This window comes from Macadamia integrifolia, chromosome 10 (assembly GCF_013358625.1).
Source record: "Macadamia integrifolia cultivar HAES 741 chromosome 10, SCU_Mint_v3, whole genome shotgun sequence".
In the NCBI taxonomy this organism is placed as follows: domain Eukaryota; kingdom Viridiplantae; phylum Streptophyta; class Magnoliopsida; order Proteales; family Proteaceae; genus Macadamia; species Macadamia integrifolia.
In genome coordinates this window covers 23619604-23640426 of record NC_056566.1, presented here as the reverse complement: position 1 = coordinate 23640426, position 20823 = coordinate 23619604, and the positions used below count along the sequence as shown (strand labels likewise).

The window sequence follows — 20823 nt, the reverse complement described above, 5'->3', positions numbered from 1 at the left end:
AATGTATGCTGGTGATGCATCTACCCAGAGATTGCTGTGGTGTGGGATGGTGGTGGGTTCAACATTCTCTACCCTAACCTGCTGCTGAAACATGAATGGCCCTCAGCAATTTTAGAAGTTGACTGGGAGGGTACCTAGGGGTTTTGAATACTATACCCAATGAGCATGACAGGGCACCACCGTTCCATTGCCATCCCTATATAAGCCCTAAATTTCAGTTTGATCTTCTATTTCCCTATTATCACTTTTGTCAAAATTCTTTTGGAATTTCAGCTGCTTTTTTCTCTGATATAGATGTGCAAATCATAGCAGAGAAATATATGATTTCTATGTTTGTAAATCTTTTTAGAACTGTGTAGGACTACCAAATTTTCTGTTAGGCTGAATAATTCGTTTTATGATGTCACATCAATTAGTTCACATAGTGTAATACCTTTTGGGCATAAAATATGTTTCAGTTTCATCAGCTTCTATAATAGTTTCTCCTTCATGGTGCTGCTACTTTGTTTATATTTCTCGTCATACAAACAGCTATTTGAAACCTTTCTTCTATTCTTTTCTGTTTCGAGCTCTTTACTTTCTCTTAATTTTTTTTTTTGCTCAATTTTTTTAAATATCCCAGCCATTAATGCTTTGGTGTGGGTTCACATAGCCCCTGCATTCTGATGGATGTTCTGACATATAATCCTGTCAAAATTTGCACGATGATTGCATTTATCGTCCCCTACTACCCTCTTTCACATGGGAGGTGGCCTCAATAAATCAAAATTTTAATGTGTATTTGTACCAATACAGAGACCATAATGTGGCCGAGTATGTGGAAAAGTTTCAATATGTAATGTGTCGTATTTGCATGAGATGGGTTGAAAAGAAAAACCTATTTTTGAGGGGGAAATTAAATGTTTGTTTGCATTTATAACCCTGCATCATTGGCCCATTTTTCTGTATTCTGGTAACTCTGTGTGCCTATTCTAAATACTTGTACTGTACCATATATTCTGTTGAATATCTTAGAACATAAAGCCTAGCTCCTCAATGAGGGACCTGCTTTGAAAATAAAGAAAATTGATTGTGTGGCCCACACAGTCCATGTGGACTTGGTGTGAATGAATTTTGATTCATGCAACCAGGTTTTGCATCAGTTGTTTCATTTTTTTTCTTCTTTAAATTTATTATCTAGATTCTGTAAATTTTCCAGCCACACAGTAATCATGTCATTTTGAAAATGTGTTGAAAATTAAATATTAGGAGTTGGGGTTATTTAAATATCTATTTGCTGGTATTAAGAAGGTACTAAAAATTTTGTTTCACCTCTCTGTTGTTGACCTATTGCATTGAAATTATGTAGTCTATTCCCACTTTAGTCTATTTAACTCCTTATGCAGGATTCAAGCAAAAATATACAGATTTCTGCCTTCCACATTTTCAAGGTGTTGACTCTCATTGTCTCATTGATTACAAGGATCCTTCGATTTTTGCACCATTTAGGGTTGGCTGTCCAGGAGGTGAACTGTAGATGGAAATGCAGCAAGCAGGCTGGATCCACCACTTTCTGAATCCCACTTGTTAATTTACCTTAGGCCAGCCTTCTTCTAATTTGATGGTCACAAATTTGTTTTCTTGGATAGCCTAGATTTCGTACCTGTAGGAACATGGTAAAGATGAAATGAGGCCGTGGGCTTCCAGGTAGTGGGAGGAAGCACTCAAGGTCAACCACATTGTCTGTAAGACCAACAACAAATTTGTGATGATCCCCTTATGGTGCTCCTAACTCTGAAAACAATCTCAGCATTAAGCACTTTAATCTCAGACAATGCCACAACTTAAGTAGAAAGGACAGTCAAAATATTCATATAACTTTACTAAATGCTACAATACCATGAACAATTCTGCTAGAGTACCCTAAAACTTACGAGTTGACTGTTCCCCCACCAAAATCTCCCTTATGTAATGTCAGTCTCCTGCATCAAAAGTCCAGTACAAGTTTGGCCATGTGGATGATGTTGACGATGGACAGTTAGTAACATGAGGATACCAAAATTTGGGTAACTTGGATCGGCCACATCATCTCTCCACGGGGCAAAAGAACCAAGCCCTGCAGGCTTCAGAGCCTATAGCTCTAAAACAGAGGACCCTTGGCTTTAGAAAGCCACAAACCAAAGACATCTAGGGCAATCACACTCCGGCCTCCTCTCTGCAGTTCATCGAAGACCGAATCTATGATACCATATGGCAAAACGAAGCCCGAATTTTGGTAAAGTTTGAGAATGAAGTTATATTGGAAGATTGCATATAGTTTCCCACTAAAATTACCGTATGAGTAACCAGTTACATGGCCAACATAAAAGACCCTATTGCTCTGCCAACTAAGTTGCCGTGCAGAAGATTTTTTGGTCACCTAGCCTGCTTTAGAAGCTAACTCATGTAGCAAACTGGTTGGCATATATAGAGATTGTTTGTCTAGCCTATTAAACTATATTCATAAATAAACATTTCGTCAAAACAACTCTGTTAGTAATCTGTGAACTGCATACTAGACAACTTGGTGGGCCTTTAAAACTTTTACAAGGTGAATAAAGGTCCTTGGGTAGTTATGTGGTCTCTTGGTACATGTCAAGGAAATTTGTATCGGATGCAGAGATCTCTTTTGAGTAGGTGAATAGCCCTAACGTTTCATTGATTCTGCATATATGGGTCTTGTCTGCCTTCATTGTGTCACAGAGTTCACTTATGTAAAGCCATTCAGCCAGAATTATTGTTTTGGATTAGTTGGTCAAGTAAAAGAAAAGGCAAATGCTCTGGACAAAATAGTCCACATACTTAAAGTTTAGGATATTTAATTTGGTCATCTCTGATGCAAGGATATCTTAAAGCAAGACCCAGTTACCAGAAGGGCCCACCATCCTGAATAAGTCACACGTCTAGGGCTTACATAATCACTAAAATATCCTTATGGCCCATGAAATGGTGCTTCTTATTTCGTCGTAAGTAATTATACGATGCTGACTGGAAACTTCAAATTAGGAGCCATAACCATGACTGGTACGTCACTATCATTCTATCAAGTACAAATGCCATAGATGGATAATGCCCTTGCTGTATCTAGGCAATGTAACTCACACTGGAAAATTATCTGAAATGCTCGACTTTGAACCATTTCATGTCAGGGGGGAAAAAGTGAGATATTTTCTAGGAAAACTTACGGAAAGAAATGGAAATGCTTAACAAGTAACATTCTCATTGGTCATGTTTCCGAAGCAAAAGTATAGAGACTTGAAAATTTTGAGGCAGAGATGTTAAAAGAATCCAACAATCAAATAATTTCTACCTCTTTTGTTTTATCTCCAGCAACGATGGCACCTTTTGAATCATATGCCTCAAACTTCTACAAAAAAAACAAGTATACTGGTGTTAACAGACATTGAAGAGATGGATGTTATCAACATAAAAGGAGCAAAACACATAGACAACACGACCACAACACCCAAACACATGCACAAACACAAACATGCGCATGAGCATACACACACACACACATGCATGCACAAACCACTGAATTTAAAGGTGTTTAAGGCTTATATCTTCAGGCTTATATATATATATATATATATATATCAAGGCTTAAGGTTTGCACTTCAAGTGTGAGTATATGCTCATACCTCGCACAATAAAATTGTGGGGTTATATGCCTCAAATACCATTTATTTCTTTTAAAAATAAATTATTTCACTTGCATTTTCACCCTCTTTATATTAAGATGTCATATATTTTCATGTATTTATTTAGTTCTAAAATAGTCATGCATGAAGGCTCATAAAACTACCAATGCAAATACATGAGACTAAGATAACCCTCAGAAATGTTGTTTCCTTGCACCTAATGACATTGTAAAAATAAAAAGGAAATAGTTCCTTGCCCTCAATACGGAGTTTAGAAATGAGAAAATAATTTCATAATAGATTACACTTGATGCTTTTGGTAGGATTTGGCATGGTCATGTGGCGGGTCCACATAATGCTGACCTCAGGAACAGACTTGAGACAATAAACTGGAAAAAATGTATAGAGTAGCAGAAAACTGTAAATGTGTCACCAAGCGTATGCAAAGTCATTGGTCATCTTCTGTGCGCCCTGAAACCAAGAACAGAGATACTTGAATCCTAGTTAGATGCCTGCAGCCTCAAATGACCAATGATTCTTCGTGAAGAGGAAAAATCCAGAACAAGGAAAGCACATCAATGGATGCCCCAGCCTCTATTTTTTAGGCTATTCTGACTTTCTGCTCTCTTGCTCATCCACATATAAAAGACATCATTTTATATTGATATATGTTCCTTGTAACACAAAAAGCGAAACTACGAATCTAAAATTCTTAGAACTTACAAAACATTAGTCATAAAGACAAATATGTAGATTGAGCCAAGGGGGTCGCTCAGTTGGTAAAAACCAACTCCTCACAATAAAGAGGTCAGAGTTCAACTCTCCTTGGGGACTACCTATCAGGAAAAAAAAAATGTAGGATTGAATCAAGAAATCAAGTTCAAGGTGACCTTTATACCTGTTTTGCCAAGAACTCAAGAGTAAGCTGTATGAATACTTTGTTGAGGTTATTTTTGTCAATGCCATCTGGAAAAAAAAAAGAAAATTAATGTGGACATCTTTAAACCTGTAAAAGAAAAACAAGGTAGCTTCAAACTTCAATGCACAAGTACTATGTTCAACAACCTAATATCCCCAAATCTCTTTCTCTATCAAACCAGATTGCATCAAGAGGTCTATGTCATTTTCCTGGTTTCAAGGAAAGGAGATGTTGTTTGAAATCTGTTACAAGATGGAAATCAGAAAATTCATGAAGATTTATGCGTCTAATGACTCTAATCAATAGAAAAAAAATCAGAAGAAGATTTCTTTGATATTAATGGAAGACTAAAGTAAAAAAATAAGGCCGATCAATAGCATGGGAATATAAGTTCCAGTAGCTACATGGCAGTCCGTCTCTTTTCTTTTGGGTTAAATTTGGATCGTCAAAAGGTATCCATTTTGGTGATTTTGGAGCCGTTTGAAAGGTAATTCAGTTACCTATCCAATGAGACCATGATATTGAAATCTTGAGAAATATCGAGAAAGTTACAACTAACATTATATTTTGGTCCAAGACCACCAAAAAATCCAAAACTATGAGCTGCTCTCACTGGTTCTGCATCTCCTGTTCATTACCACTAATAGGAAGTAGAGAGTTCAGCTCTTCATACATCCTCATGAAATTAGCAAAGTACTGAGTCAGAGGTCTGACAATTGCTATTGTTGGAAGTTTAGATAAAATATCAAGGATATTTTATTTCTTGTAGTGATCAAAATTAGCTAGAATAATACTGGATAGATTTTTCTCTCTTTCTTATTTTCTCCCCATTTGTTTTGGGTTTTGAGGAATCTGGGTGCTACTTTGTTTATTCAACAAAGTATTGCTGGATTGCTTGGTTCCCTTGTCGATTCCACCTACTAAGCTCATTTGTCTAGCTCATTCTCTTATGATAATGCTTATACATATAGTCATAAAGTGATAGATAGTCACCAGGCGAGCTCGGAGCGTTCGTATTTCCACTGGCTCGACCAATTCCCAGTAAACACTACTCCACTTTGATTCTCTCTGTTTAATTTCATTCTTAAGGCCCTGTCAATGTCAAATTGGAAAATAATGGCATCAATATTTGAAAAAAAAAACTCATTCTTGAGCACGAATGCAATGATTGTTGATATATAATAGAGAGCAGTGGACAACAAAAGAATCGGAACTTACTGAGTACATATTCTCTGTAACTAGTTTCCTTAAAGATGTTTTGTCCCCATGGGCTATTAAAGTGTTTATCTGAGGAAAAAAATAAAATTGAAAATGAGAATTAAAACTAACATATGATTACAATACTACACACAAGCCGAATGAAGGTTTCAAAGAGCAGCTGCATCAATCAAGGCAAGATGCAATATGGCAGAGTCCAAAAGGTCCACTATGATGAAGGCAGGCCAAAGTGATTGAATAATTCAAAAGGCATGGACGCCTGATGAGGGGATAAATTAACCATGACCATAGGAGCTAAACCAAGTAATCATGTGTAAACAATTACTTGATACTAAAAAACATTATGTACTAATGAACTTATCCGGGATAATGGGCCAAGATTTAGCTTAGTCAAGGCTCATGTTGGCGACAAGGATCCTTTAAATTTGTTGTTTCGGCTTTGAGTAGCTTTCATAAGGCTACACTTGAGTAGATGGGGAAAAGCATGTACAAGGGGGTATATCAATGCAACAATCCGAGTTTTGTATGCACCTGCCATCAAATACTTTTTCCCCATCTTCATGGCAGTTGCACAATATGCTACAAGGAATCTGATTATCAATGTTCGAATTGTGTCACCGTGGAATGTTGTCATACAACTCAGTATTATTCAAAGAACTTGCTAATGCAAACAAATAGGCCACATAACTTAATAAGAGCATACCCGGTGCACGAGGCTCCCGCATCAAAATAGATGAAATGGGACAGTGTTTTTTCCATGAATTCATCATTCTATACATTTCCTTACAAAATAAAAGATCACTGTATATCTGTATCTTGGTAGAACTTCTGCTTGTTATATCCAGATTTCCTTAATTTATTAATAGCGTATGCACTTTTGAGCTGCAAATATTAAAGCACAGAAAAATTAATGTCTACTTAATACTTATATCATTTGGTGGTCAAGCTGGAATTGAATCCATGAACTTGTGGTTGTGATGCAGCACATAAACCTGTTATGTCACTAGATGAATCCCATCAGTAACTATGCATGCTTAAAAAATGAGTAGTAACAAAGATGATGGGTAAAGTGGTAAACTGATGCTTTTGACTAGACAAACCAAACATGCAGTAGATTAACAAAATGGTACCTCTAGAATGATGTCCTCCTTTGTTCTTCTCCAACCACTTCTTGTGAACCATCTGCTTCAAAAATTGTCAAGAGTCAGTAACCAGGCACAAAATCACAATTCTCTAAGAATAAGAAGCACACAGAAATACCATTGTGTACAGCCTCTCTTTGGGTATGAAAAAATAAAGAGGATTTATATTGTGCGATTTGATGCAAATATGACAAAAAAACACTTTAATTTGTAATATAGAAGAAAAAAGTCCCAAACAAAGTTCAGATCTATATTGCTCTGGTCTTGCATCAGCTACTCGTCTTATCATAGTAAATAACCGCATAGTTGGAGGTTCAATTATCTAGACAATGAAATAAACAAGTGGAGCTTAAACCAACCTTCGCCAAAATGGAATGGGCTCACGGGGTGCATATGGCTCATAGATAATTCCAGGACTCTGCATGGCCACTTTTAAGCCCCCCTAGATACATGATATCATAAAAGGCATCCTTTCAGTGAACAAATAGCCACAATTAAAAAAAAAACGAAAGCACATAACTATTACTGAAGATTCAACCAACCCATAATGCAGACTCTTTCATTCAAAAGGAGCTAACCCTAAAAGGATTTTGAGTCCTCAACTTGAAAAAGACTTGTAGTTGCAATTTAAACACCATACTGAGTAGCAAATACATGGATCCTTGGCTTGTAGAAAAACAACCAAATCAAATACTATTTTCAAAATTGATTCAATGGCCAAGAAGATTAGTTAAGCATAGTCTATTGTGAAGGCCATCCAACTGTGTTGAGATTAGGTTTAACCCAAAAAGATGTGGCAGAAGGTCATTGGCACGGCCTTCCTCCACAGCCAACCTATTTTTGCCATGCGACAAAGAGATCCAACAATTGGATAGATATGATACAATATGGATTGACCGCTTTCAAATTTTAAAGAAAAAATCATATACCCCCATGTATTGGCATTTTATTTTTATTTTTCAGTCGTAGTTGTTTCCATACCATTTGTCTAGTTTGAGGAGGTGCTTTCACTTGCGTTGTTAACAGCCTAGTGTCATTCAGGAAGAATGATAACTCGGAACCCTGAAGACAACAGAAGCATCAATCATGTACACATCTTTGAGAAAATTAAAGATGATTTTTTTTCCCCCTCAAACTCAAAAGTGAATGCATCAATAATAAATATAAAATTAAATCACTAAAATGGAGAGTTACCATTGTATAACGAAGAGTCGTAGCACTTCCCTGAATCCAAGGAAACGAGTCATGCTCCTTACACGATGAAAGCATATTACTCCCATGAATGAGTACTGGAACAGAAAGCATTGTCAACAACTAAATCAGATAACGAATGTCTTGCATTTTAATCCATAAAATCTATATTTCCACATCGATGAAGAGTTACTATAAATCAATCGGAAATTATAATGCGTCAAAACAATTTACCTTTCGCATCAATCTTCGAATAACTTCTTGAGCTTCCGCTTCTGATTAATTCAAACAAGTTTTAAGTTTAAAAATTATAAACATAACAATGATTGATTCGAAAAACTAAGAAAATCAACGAAATGAAATGCAGTAAAGGCTGAATCTTGCGGAGACTCACAGAGATGATAATTTTTTACTTTCCAGGGACCGCAAGAGATGCTGAATCGTAGATCGTTTGAAAGCCATTCTTGATTCCCAAATCTCGCTAGAACGTCGATACTAATCCAATTCAAATCATGAAACTTGTGATCAGGAGATCTGTCTCCAAAGCCTTCTGTGAAAATTGAAATTGGTCATGAAAACATTTGCAGAGACAACCCAGGAAAGGGTTTCAAAGGGTTTAAGAGAAAGGCTATTATACTATTTGGTCCAGCTTATAAAGTTGTTACTCTATAATTTAAGGACACTGTGTGATTTAGGTGGGACCAAGGTTCTAAAACTCGAACCCATCATGGGATTGATCAAGGCCAACACCGTTCATTTTTTTTACAATCAACCATCCAATGGGTGGGACACCACTTTCCCGGTAATTGTTTACATTCTCAGGTCAGTCTATGGTTACTTGGGCAATTGACATGTATCATAATTGTGATCCAACTGTTGTGTTTCTATTGCCCTAAACAGAGGCACCACGTCAAGAGCTATTGGATCACCGTTTGAACACATACCGATCACCCATATAGCTATAGGCAAGACTTAGGCGATCACACATTTCTCAGATAGCTCATGAGCACGGCTACTCTAACTGAGGGTTTGTTTGGGTTAGCAACATAAAATGAAAAATAATAGAAGTATCACCTCCATGATTCTTGGTTTCATTCCTCAAGGTTTTCTAATGTAGTATGACCATGAAAGTGGTGTTAAAGGTTAAGAATTAGTCCAATTTTTTATCCCTAGTCGATGTGAAACTAAAGAATTCGTTCCCCTCAATGCTTCTCCCGTCTTCTTCTCAGGTGCAGCATTGGGGTCTTTGGCATAAAAATCCTCTGCGATGAGGCGGTTAGCGGTAGTGAGGATCCAACGGCTGGGGTGCATGCCGACTTTGGTTTTGTTTGAGATTGCGACCTAAGTTGAAACTAAATATACAATCAAAATGCAAAATATTAAATTCCTCTCAATTCGTATACCATATTTTTTCAATAATGCCGAAAATGAAATATATCAAAATTTTGAACCATGATTACATGTACAATCATACACAGATAATCATAATAATGGACCTTCCTAAGGCCATGGATGGTTTAAATGCAGATAATGGGTATCATGAGGTTTTTGTTGAGAAAGAACAACAACCCTAGGATGGAGTGATAGACACCACTTGGGAAAGGAAAATTTTGTCCATAATATATATCAAGTATAATGAGAGCTCGTTTCTTTAAAGGAATAATGGTTCATTTGCAAATCCAACTAGGGTTGATACACAAATATCTAACCTTTTTTCCCTCTCTAACAGAGTGGGAGAATGGCCATGTGTCAAACTTTAGATTTGAACTCAATCACATACCATTTCATATGTTGACATTTTTTCCTTGTATTTTAAGTTCTCCAGTATTTTTCAGTAAATTTTGAAAAATGGAAATAGGGTGGGTCCTTGCCTGTCCTACTAGGCTTGAAATGGTATGATCATATTTAGGTTAAGGTTGGTCTTTCTCTTCTATAGAATATGTTGTAAATAGAACAATAAAAATTATAAGAAATAGACTTTACTTTCATCAAAGAACAATAACAAAAATTATTGCAAAATAGTGATACTTTACTAATAATCTCATACACGTCTATTGCTACCAGAAACTTGTAATGTTGTGCCATCATTACACAAATCATACAATGCAATCAAGATAATACAAATAAGTCACCAAAATGAAACAACCACTACAAACCCTTCTAGTAGTTGTTGCACTTGCAAACTAGATTACATCAGGACAAACTTGAGTTGTATTCAATCAACAAGGACAAGAGACTAAGAATACTAATCAAAATATTAAAACAAGAGGCAAAACCAAGATGATACAAAATTGAGAAACATATGAGAGAGAGAGAGAGAGAGCATTTGAAAACATCCATCCAATATAACCCAAAAGATGGGTCTATTGGAGAATGAAGAGCAAAAGAGACCTCAAACATTAAGGCTTTGCCTAGGTGCTATAGATGGAAAGGGTGCGCCTTACGCACTGTGCGTATACCATCCGATCTTTTGAGGTCAATAGCTGATCATCCATCATCCCTCATCCCCTCCTTCCTCAAACTCTCGTTGTTCGTCCCTACATTAAAAAAATTTTCAATCCCACTCTTCTTCTGTCGGTGTTGATCTGTGATACATTTGCTTAGATCTGTTAATATCACTCTTCCTCTACAATCTCGTTACCACATTCAATCAATTTTGATCAATTTTTCTGCCCAATGAATTTCTTCAAAGCTGTTTTCGCTGAAGATTCAGACCCCTCAGATGCGGAAGAAAACCAGCAACCTGTTTCAGAATCTCCACAAAAACCATCCAAAGATGACGAAGATGATGATGATGATGATGAAGCAGAAGAAGTAGAGGATCGTGTTCTGCCTGGAGTTTCGGCGGCCTGATCCAGACATTGTCCACGAAATCTGAATCGGTTCTCCAAACGTACCGTCGCGATCTGGAAGTCGTGCTGTGAAGGAACTTCCTGTATCGCTTGAGGTTGGTGCATCTGTTGCTCAGGAATCGATTGAGTCTGTTGGGCAAGTAATTGATGAGTTTGGGAGTTCCGTGTGGCGTGGGACGACCGCCTTGCTGGCGATCCTGAAAGCGATTCGTCTGATGGCCAGCAGTTAAGTAATTCGAGTCTGAATTCGAAGCGGTATAGCCGATTTGAGGCGCAAGTTCATTGAGAATTTATGCGGCGAGAATGGGGTTATGGAGGGGATTTACACGAAGCTTGTACCCAATGCGGTTGATCATGAGACTTTCTGGACTCGTTACTTTTTTAGGGTCTACAAACTCAAGCAAGTGGAGGATGCTAGGGCTAATCTTGTGAAGAGAGCGATTTCCAGGGAAGAAGAAGATTTAAGCTGGGACGTCGATGAGGATGAAGAAACGACTGATGCGGCCGACACGAAGGTTAATAGCTCGGAAGAAAAGGAGTTGGTGAAGAAAGACTCTTCAGAAAGACTGTCGAGGAGATAAGACGGGAGAGAGGAGCTCTGTCGGAGAAATTGATAGCATGGATCAAGTTATGGAATCTATTAGTGACACTAATAAATTGGTAGTAATGAAAAAGAAAGAGCTGTCTCCATGATCTTTGTTTCTTCCCTGTTCTTCGTTTTGTCTGAATGTTTTGTGTCGTCTTATGGCTAAGTTTCTGGTTATAGGCTGTGAACTTGAATGTTCTTGTAAAATTCTAGCATCAGTTGGTGCCTTCGTTTATGAGTTCCTGTTTGGAAAACCTACTCTCCCTGGTGTTTCATAGAGTTATTCTGCTGCTGCTTATTTCCTTCTTACACTCCCACTTGTCTCCTCAATGCCATTGTTGTTTGTCCATTTTTTTTTTTTCTTCTGCTGGAACCAATGTGATATTAGTATAATCTCCTCAAACATGTAAAGCTTGCCAAAACAGTTCATCATGTTAGAAACATCAATTGGATAAATGTACATTGCTTTGCCATTAGGCTACCTTTTTCTATTTTTGGTTGAAAACAGTAATACATGTCAAAGGATCCTGGGGAAACTATAGCAAACAGTACAGCTACTGCCTGCCTTAGGAAGTGATCTGACCAAACCTGATTTACTCACTACATAGTTTTTGAAGATATTTCAGTCTCTATTATTGTCCCTGCAGGTCCAGATCCATAGTTTGCTAAGCAGCTTAATATTGCTGATTAAGTGAGGATTGATAAGCATTACATGTGACCTTGGTGCAATGGTAAAGTTGTCCATTGTGACCACCATGTTCGAGTGGGTTCATGGGATAAGGCCTCGCCCACTGGATATGCTTGATAAGCTTTACTGTAAAATTGTGGCTTTTGGGGTGTAGGATCCGAAGGGGAATGTGCCCAAAAGGATCACTACATGTACCACATGAAATTACATGTAGACTTTTGATGGCTTGAATCAAGTGTGATCTGTAGTACAGTTCTTTCTCAAGTGTGAGATCGTTTACAATCCTTGAATTCCAACCATTAAGGCATAATGGGCAATCGAGTGATCCATGTTCTATCTCTTTATCTTTTTACTGTTTTTGGAAGAAAGCAACCATTAGGGGTTCATCCATTTGGGTCACTAGCTAGTCTACGGATACTATTCCAAACTTTTGGGATAATGTTTTATCTGGGGGAGTGTAGCATCTCTAAAATGACCTATATAAGCAGAGGAGAGAGAAACTAGGGGTCTGTAAATGAGTGCGGTTCCTGCCTCAGATACAGGGGGAGCCAAATGACCGGTTTGCCCCATGAAAGTGGAAATGCCATTTTATCCATTCTTTCATTGGTCCTGCGCGGAAGTGTAATAACACATTCCCTTTTGTTCCTCATCCAATGTTGAAGGCACGATTATGTATGTACACGCAGCCCCATTTTAATCTAACAAACAAAAGGCCAAAGATAGGGAGCTTCTCATCATTTTGTACAGCTTTGGCCTTAACTGGTAAACCAACCTAACTCTTCTTGTCTGTGAGATGTACCAAGCCAAAGTGTTCACTCCTTTGTGCCTTGATCGGATATAGGCACCATATCCTCCATGGCTTCTTCATAGGCATTGAATGCATCAGTTGGCATCGAATATGGCTGTGGTACTCCTGGTTGCCATAGTGTCATGGCCCTGGTCAGGGGAGGAATGGTTGATGGCCGCATTTGGTTGGTGTCGTGCCTAACTTTTGTTTGAAGATGCACATATGACATGTCTTGCCATATCAGCACTGTTTCCTCGCATGATTAGGAGTGACCTGCAAATAATATATTGTTAGTTTTAAATAAAATTTTAAAATAAATGAAGATTCGAAGGATGCTTCTTAATCTCTTTAGTTGCTAGAATATTTCTTGAAGCTCCTAAAGACATTACTCTCCTCAGTTTTTGGACCCTTGATATTTCCACTTAATATCTACTTACCTATATAAATAGAAGGGGGCTTTAACCTTTGGAGTATGAATAAAGTCCCTCCGGAGTTATCCATGTGTATGTGTTGCTATTCTGCTCTTCTTTATTTTTTAGTTTTGAAAGTGACACTATTGCGAGTTTTATCCATTTATTTGAGAAAAACCATATAGTATTCAAAGGAGTCTAGTAATCAAGTGCACGGTTACTAGGAGAGTCAATGGGCTATTTTATCTTGGAGGCGATTCGCAATACCCCAGTTGCACCATAAGGAGTGGGGCGTCTACAGTCTTAAGAATTGTAAAAAATATATGTCAGAATATTGAGATATGAAACCTAAGTGTTTCTTTTATGATAGATTGAAAGCTTTCCTAACATAAAGGCAACAATTGGGTTTCTAGTTTGCTTACAAAGGAGAGCATTTGACAGGGTTTTAAAGCTCAGGGTTGGCCAGCTGGATCAGCCAATTAGGATCCGGATCGAATTGGCCAGGACTGATCCAGATCCTGATTCCGCTCTTTAAAACCCTGGTTCTACGGTAGGGAAATTTTCAGAGAATCTGTTGGGATTAAAGAAGGAAGACAATATTGTCAAATGGAAATTTGAAGGGTGTGGGCATTGCTGGGGGAAGGTTTCATTTCTGTAATTTTTACATTAGCACCATGGGCAAAGGAGTTTTTATAGTTTTCCAAATGCCTAAGATGCTCATGGTCTCCAAAGTTTGTGAGGTCTCACAGATTTAAGAATTTTTAATGCATACCCTTCTCTGATTGAAAGCATAAGTGGACCCTTAAAATTGCCTTGGTGATCACTCAAAGAACACGTCCAAACGCCATGCTGCATTCAGAGAGAAGAAGTGTGGCTGTTGGTTGGTCCAAATGTGGTGGTTTCAGATAAGGTTAGAAATCACTGAAAGAAGATATATACCTCATCAAAGAAATTAATAATGCAGCTGTTGGGTCTTCTACTCTCTGGTATGAGATGCCACTGAACCAAGTGAACCTACGAACACACAAGGTACTGGCTAACAAGACCTTCTAGAACAGGGCTTTTGGCAGAAATTTATGGTAGCAAAACAAAAGGATCAACTATGAAGGTTAATCTTACTCCTCTGAGATTTACTATATGTTTCATCTTTAATCTGACCAAAAATTGGAACCCCAAGCTGAATTAGCTCTCTCTTGTTCCCCTTCAACTGCTTGTTGAACAAAATAAACGTTTCTCCTATATTTACCATAAGATTGAGTTAGATATTTTGCAAATTCAGAATCCAAAATTTCAAGCATAATAACAAACAGTTAGATGCAATGCAGCTAAGATTACCAAAACAAACTTGAACCCACCCAATGTCCTCAGTAAGGATCTTTGCAATGTGAAAAAAATCAGTCTAAAACCACCTTAAGAAAAGGACACACCTGAGAGGTCTCCATTTCGACCAGAGAGGCGGAGTTGATTTACAAAAGAATTGAGCTTGGAGAGCTCAGAGTCAGTGAAGATATCCTCATACAGTTTTAGACCTTTTACCACATTGACCTGTTAGGCACAACCAATAGTTGAAAACTCAATCAGGATACTGTTCTAGGCTCTATCTTCTCAACAGTAAGAATTTATGATGTCAGAGAAAAGATTGAACTCACCATATGTCCCTTCACTTTGAACAGATTTGTGTGCTCTCCTCAGGGAGCAGCTCTTCTTGAGATCCTACCCAGAGAAACATAAAACTGATTTCATTATAGCAAAAGATAAGGGTCAATCATAAATACAATTCACATGAGAGATTTGTTGCACGTGTGGAATTTCTATTATATCAGACATTTGTGGAGGTGACAATTATTGAATCCATCATCCCCCGTTGAGATAGGATTTGATCCCAAGACTTTACTCTAATCATCTGATGTCCTTATCAATTATGCTAATTGTTTGTCTGCATAAATTAAAAAAATCTCTCATTGTATCTAAATTGTATATTGAAAAAACAAATAGAAATCCCCGTAATTGCATATTGCCCATTGTGTCTATGCCCCTTCCGATAATCCGTATGAATGACCATGCAAAGAAATAGACTAATTATCAAATTAAGACATACCATCGTTAATATAGAATCTCTTATTTGTGGTTGCTAATTATTTTTGGATAAGCTTATGATCTTCAGTTTAGAGATGGTTGCAAGTTATAACAAACTGATTGTGAACCGTTTTACAAACGTATAGAATAAATCAAAATCGAAACAGTTTAAAACCGTGAAACTGAACTGTTTAGAAACCGTGGAAACCAAACTTTACTAAAGTCACGTTTCAAAAGTAGAACCGTTTAGTAAATGGTGCGGTTATGGTTTTAGGCAAATAAATATGAACCGAACCGATCTGATCCACATCGTTTAAACTAAAATCAAACCGATTAACACCCTTACTCCTGTATGATGTCATATTTCACACCCCTGTTGGCACGCTTGTTAACTTGCTGGACGCAAGCAGTGTGTCTATCACTCTCTTTTTAAAAAAATAAGCTAATTTTTTGTCAATACACCCAATGTGTATCAGTAACTAAACCTACTTAATTATTCACTAAAAAAAATTAAACCCACTTAATTAGTTGAATAACACTAAAAAATAAATTTTTTTTTTATAAAAGAATATATTAATTTGGTTTGAACGAATTTGGAAGTACATAGAATAGGTACTTGGTATATGCTTTTAGTGTGCCATTAGCACATGCCTTCCCATTTCCTGATTCTGAAAGGTTGGACGGCCGAGAATTGACTAGGCAGGCAACTTAGACCAGAAAACAACAATGTTTGGAGTTTGGACCATCAAAAATCTCTCTCTCTCTCTCTCAAAACTTTTTGAAAATCTTGGTGGGTTTCCCATCAAAACCCAAAAGGTCACCAACAGCCATTGCTCCTATTGGCTGAAAAATTCGGTAATATATTGTCTTTATTCAATTCAAGAGCCTTAGAAATTTTAAAATCTCCTCTTGCATGTGAAAAGACATTGCGAGGTCACTCGATCAGTTGTGAGATCACTCTATGGTCCATGGGTTTTAAAAAGGAATCATATCCCCTCTGACCAAGATTGAAATCATCTCTGGCCACTATGACATCCACACACATACTATACTACCATTGAGAGGACCAAAGTATGCACTAAACAAATGAACGCACACCCTCAAGTCCTCCTTACTATCAGATGGTAGCGGGCATCCCAATGGTTGAAGAGGATTTGATTCCCCAAATAATGGACATAAATGTTTTTCCAAGGGAAAAGAGAAACACAGACTTATTGAAGCTTTGGCATTGGCCAAGCTTGTCAACAAACTTTTTTTTTTTTTCTTCTAGTAATTATTATTTAGAAGCTTCCTCAAAAAGGCACCATGACCCCTACACCAGTGTGAGGGCCAATGGTAGTATATGTGGAAGCATCAACATGCGATTTCTGCCTTTCATGAGGGGGGTGGGGTGATATTTTTACCCCCTCTGTGTCTGGCATAGGGATCATGCTACCATTGAGAATTTGTTTTTCTCTTATATATTTAGTAAAAAAATTGCACCAATAAGAAGTGAGAGATGGGTTGTTCAGTAGAAAATACAGATTTTGTTTGAAAATAGTCATGGGATCGATGAAGGCTGATACCATTTTAATACTCTTATAGGTCAGCCTATACTGGACCATATTGGATAGATTTAGCCATTTTTTTTTTCTAGTCATTTTTATCAATTTTACCCTTGGACCATACATGTGTATTAGGATTAGAAAGGTCAGGATTAGGGATCAGTCAAAGCCAATATTGTTCCGATCCGATCCAAGTTTTAGAACCATGTTGGCAACAAAGGTTCTAAAATTGGGGAATAGTCACAGGATGATTGATACCATTTCGATATCATTTTGACGAATCGTATTGAATATATCTACCTTTGTTACACTTCAAACTCTCACCAATAGTTTTCTATATTTCTCTTCTTTCTTCCCCTTTGATTCACACACCTTTTTTGAGACTCAAATGGTAGATTGAAAGAAACATTGTCGAAGTGAATGGTTCAAAGAAGGAGAAAAACATAGTCCAAGAAGAACCTTGAACTTGAAAGTTGAAAATTTTGAATAGTAAGTTCTTGAATCTTTACTCACTTTTTTTAACTTTAACCTTAGATTTTCAAGTTTTTTACAAATCTAAGGTTCATCATAGGGGTGTCAACCAGTCGGGTCGGTTCGTTTCGTCGGGCTTAATCGAGACTTTAACTAATCGGGCTTAGTTATTGAGGGCATGGTACACTTTATATTCGGTCGGTCGGCCTCGGGCTATAATCGGCCACCTTAATCGGGCTTTAGTCGGGCCTTAATTGGGCTACGACATGTTTAATGTTAAACGGGTTTTAACCGATTTTTAAACGGGCCCTCTTTAAAATGTGCTCTTATATTTCGGCCCACTCATGCAAGCCCAAAAAAATGACAATAAATTAATAATACCAAATATAATCATTATTTAAAATGTGAACATGTTTTTACTTTTTAGTTTTTACTTTCTAATTTGGGGGGTAAAATAGGTATTCTACAATCATTAAAGGGTCGGGCTAGGCCAGTGCACAATAGGCCGGTCTCGATCGGGTGTTAAACGTCGGTCTTGATCGGGTGCCCGACGTCCAAGTGGCCCAAGCCGACCGGTTTAGTCAGTTCGGGCCATGAATTGACACCCTTAGTTCATCATACTTAGAATCACATTTCATTATTACATGAAATCATTGGATTTATAAGTTGATTAAAAATGTTTAGATTTTTTATATGTTATGTAAAAACAAGTGTTCTACAACTTCATGGAAAATTTTGATTTTTCTCAAAAAAATATATTTGTCTATCAATATGATATCCTCATCATTTTGAACATTTTCAACTCAATATATTTGTCTATCAATACGATACCCTCTACTTAAGTATTTATGCATTCTACATGTTATATATAACTTTTTTTAACTTTTTTTTATGCAAAAGTGTATAAAAATGTTCCTATCCATTTATATGGTATCTTTACGTATCTTAGCGTATCTCCGATACGATACGATACCTCGATACGTATATAGGTATGGCAACAAGTTAACAAACTGGAACAAAAAGGGCACCCGATGAGATATCACACAGGAGGGGTAAAAGGTCATTTCAAAAAGGGGAAGAGAGAAATAAACACAATGAATGCTACCTTATAGTATACCAGCAACAAACCCAACCTTATTCCTTTAAAAAAATATTACATTCTCACCATGTGATACTCATTCCAGAAGGTTTTTGTCAAGGTATATATTGACTTACCCAAAAGAGAGTTCTGGTGCTAGTGTTTCCCATTTACCAAAGTTCAATTGAAGCAGTGACAAGAGGTAAACACAAACTTTCAATGGACATCAGATGGATCCAACACCAATGAGGCAAGGACAAAAGCATAAGCTGTATTAGCATCGAGGAAAAAAAAACAGGAAAGAAAAAAAGGAATCAGCTGTAAATGCACCTGGTGGGTGCCTGATTCAACAGAGAATCTGGCCTGACCTTTATTCAAAAACTTTCAAGCAAACATGGACTATATGTATAACAATACTTCTAGGCTACATCTTAGTTACAGTTAAATGAAAAGTCAGATAATCAAAGATTTCAGGTATATCAGGAAACACCACATGACCTACCCTTCGGACTGCATACCCCGGAGCACCCGCAAGATGGCAAGGAACAAATTGAGGATATCCAGATAGAGTACTGCAGAAGCCCATATGTACTCGTCGTAAGTAAAGCGCTTTATCAGGTTGTCTGTGTCATAAACAAGATACCCAGAGAAAATCATTGCACCAATGGCACCATAAATTGCAACTGATGTTGGCCCAAGAGGAAAGAACATCTGCTCGATAAGAGACAAAGCAGAGAGATAAAACATTTGCAAACATACAAACATGCATGTGGGTAAGGAAGCATGAGGAAATTGTGTGATGACTAAAAAAGTCTATTTGACCTGGATGAAGCCAGTAACGATGAGGACAATGAGGCTGGAAAACAAGATTGGTCCAAGATAGCTGAAATCTTTGCCCTTCTTTGAAGCCCAGAAAGTATACACGGTCAAGGCAGAAACCACAGCTGAGGTTAAAATTAATGCTTCAAGTACAATTTTTCCTGCAAATATTCGGCAATTATAAATAAGTAATGTAGATGAAAACCATTACGGATGCCAGACCTAACCTTCTGTATTTGCACAGACTACCCCGACAGTGATACTCAGGGATGCAGTGAACAGCCCAAGAAATATGAAGTTCAATGGATGTTTCTGGTGATAAATGTACAATGGCCACATAACTGCACAGTCAAATTCAGGGTCTGTGATAACATATATATGAAAAATTCAAACCAACCAGAAATAGAGAAGCATTTCCTGAAAATCCCTCGAGACACTTGAGCATTTACATGCAATCTGTTCATATAAAATCATCAAAAATAGCTTTATTTTACCAAAGCATGAACACCGTTAGATCTTCCCAGACGGTGACACGTGTATTGATACCAATACAATGGTCAAGATCTGTTATAACTAATAAAACATTAAATCAGTGAATATGCATTTAAATCAAATCTGGACCATTGTATTGGTATCAATACACGTGTCACCGTCTGAAGGTGGTATTGCACGGAATTGTACGAGATCGGAATTGCAGACGATTTTTTTCCTACATTATATGGGTAAAAGGGTGAGGAGAAGATCAGGGTGTGAAGGCCTTTCCAAATCCGTACATATCTTATTCTGATTCCGAATCAACACAAGGTTTTCCTTGTGAGAGATATCTTTTCTGTCTCTTATTTTCTGTGGGTGAAAGAGGAGAGGAAAGAATGAAGACAATGTGCTCTCTCTCTCTCGAGGTTAAATCTTGTAACAGAAAATTTTAATTAAAGAAAAAAGATTTACATCCAACAAAAACACAAAATCCAAACCCAAGAACACGCTTAGAACAGAAGTGTAGAAAGGGGGAAAGAAAAGAATTAGGAAACATACGAATCAAGGGCAAGAAGGCGAAGAACAACAATAGGCCGGAGCTTCCCTTAAGAAGTTCATTCATGGGAGTGTACAAGACGGTGGCGGAAGAGACGATCGTGGTGAGTACGATCTGGGCAGAAAGGATTCCATATACCTTTCGTATGAATCCCCAAAGCTCGTTCTCTCCTCTTCTCTCTCTCTCTCTCTCTCTAAAATCTGAGAATTCTGGATCTCCTGCAAATCGCAAGAGTTGAAATTTGGGGGGAAGAAATTTTTTTTTTTTTATTCATTGATGTGCTTTCCTACAAGACTTGATCTGAGAATCTTCTCTCAATTTTATTGATCAAAATAGAGGAATGCCTAACCCAC

The 20823-nt window shown here is 37.5% G+C and overlaps 3 protein-coding genes and 1 pseudogene across 3 annotated transcripts; 1 reads left to right on the top strand and 3 right to left on the bottom strand.

Moving 5' to 3' along the window:
- Nucleotides 1–2273: 2273 nt before the first annotated feature.
- Nucleotides 2274–8783, bottom strand: LOC122092304. The gene is made up of 13 exons (XM_042662625.1): nucleotides 8524–8783; nucleotides 8364–8404; nucleotides 8133–8227; nucleotides 7920–8000; nucleotides 7298–7380; nucleotides 6927–6978; nucleotides 6599–6678; nucleotides 5797–5911; nucleotides 5572–5670; nucleotides 5192–5274; nucleotides 4725–4747; nucleotides 4558–4625; nucleotides 2274–3385 (listed from the first exon to the last, which is right to left on the bottom strand). Exons 1-13 carry the CDS (start codon nucleotides 8589–8591, stop codon nucleotides 3314–3316), a joined length of 960 nt encoding a protein of 319 aa, XP_042518559.1. The 5' UTR covers nucleotides 8592–8783; the 3' UTR covers nucleotides 2274–3313.
- Nucleotides 8784–10760: 1977 nt separating this feature from the next.
- LOC122092303 lies at nucleotides 10761–11562 on the top strand (annotated as a pseudogene).
- A 2963-nt stretch (nucleotides 11563–14525) lies between these two features.
- On the bottom strand, nucleotides 14526–15110 carry LOC122092419 (RNA demethylase ALKBH10B-like). The gene is made up of 3 exons (XM_042662736.1): nucleotides 15102–15110; nucleotides 14880–14997; nucleotides 14526–14688 (listed from the first exon to the last, which is right to left on the bottom strand). Exons 1-3 carry the CDS (start codon nucleotides 15102–15104, stop codon nucleotides 14549–14551), a joined length of 261 nt encoding a protein of 86 aa, XP_042518670.1. The 5' UTR covers nucleotides 15105–15110; the 3' UTR covers nucleotides 14526–14548.
- A 3757-nt stretch (nucleotides 15111–18867) lies between these two features.
- On the bottom strand, nucleotides 18868–20716 carry LOC122092135 (BI1-like protein; the record flags this gene model as incomplete). The annotated part of the gene is made up of 4 exons (XM_042662459.1): nucleotides 18868–19332; nucleotides 19444–19601; nucleotides 19668–19781; nucleotides 20473–20716. Coding segments are annotated over 4 exons (729 nt in total), but the record flags the coding sequence as incomplete, so codon positions are not given.
- Nucleotides 20717–20823: the final 107 nt, after the last annotated feature.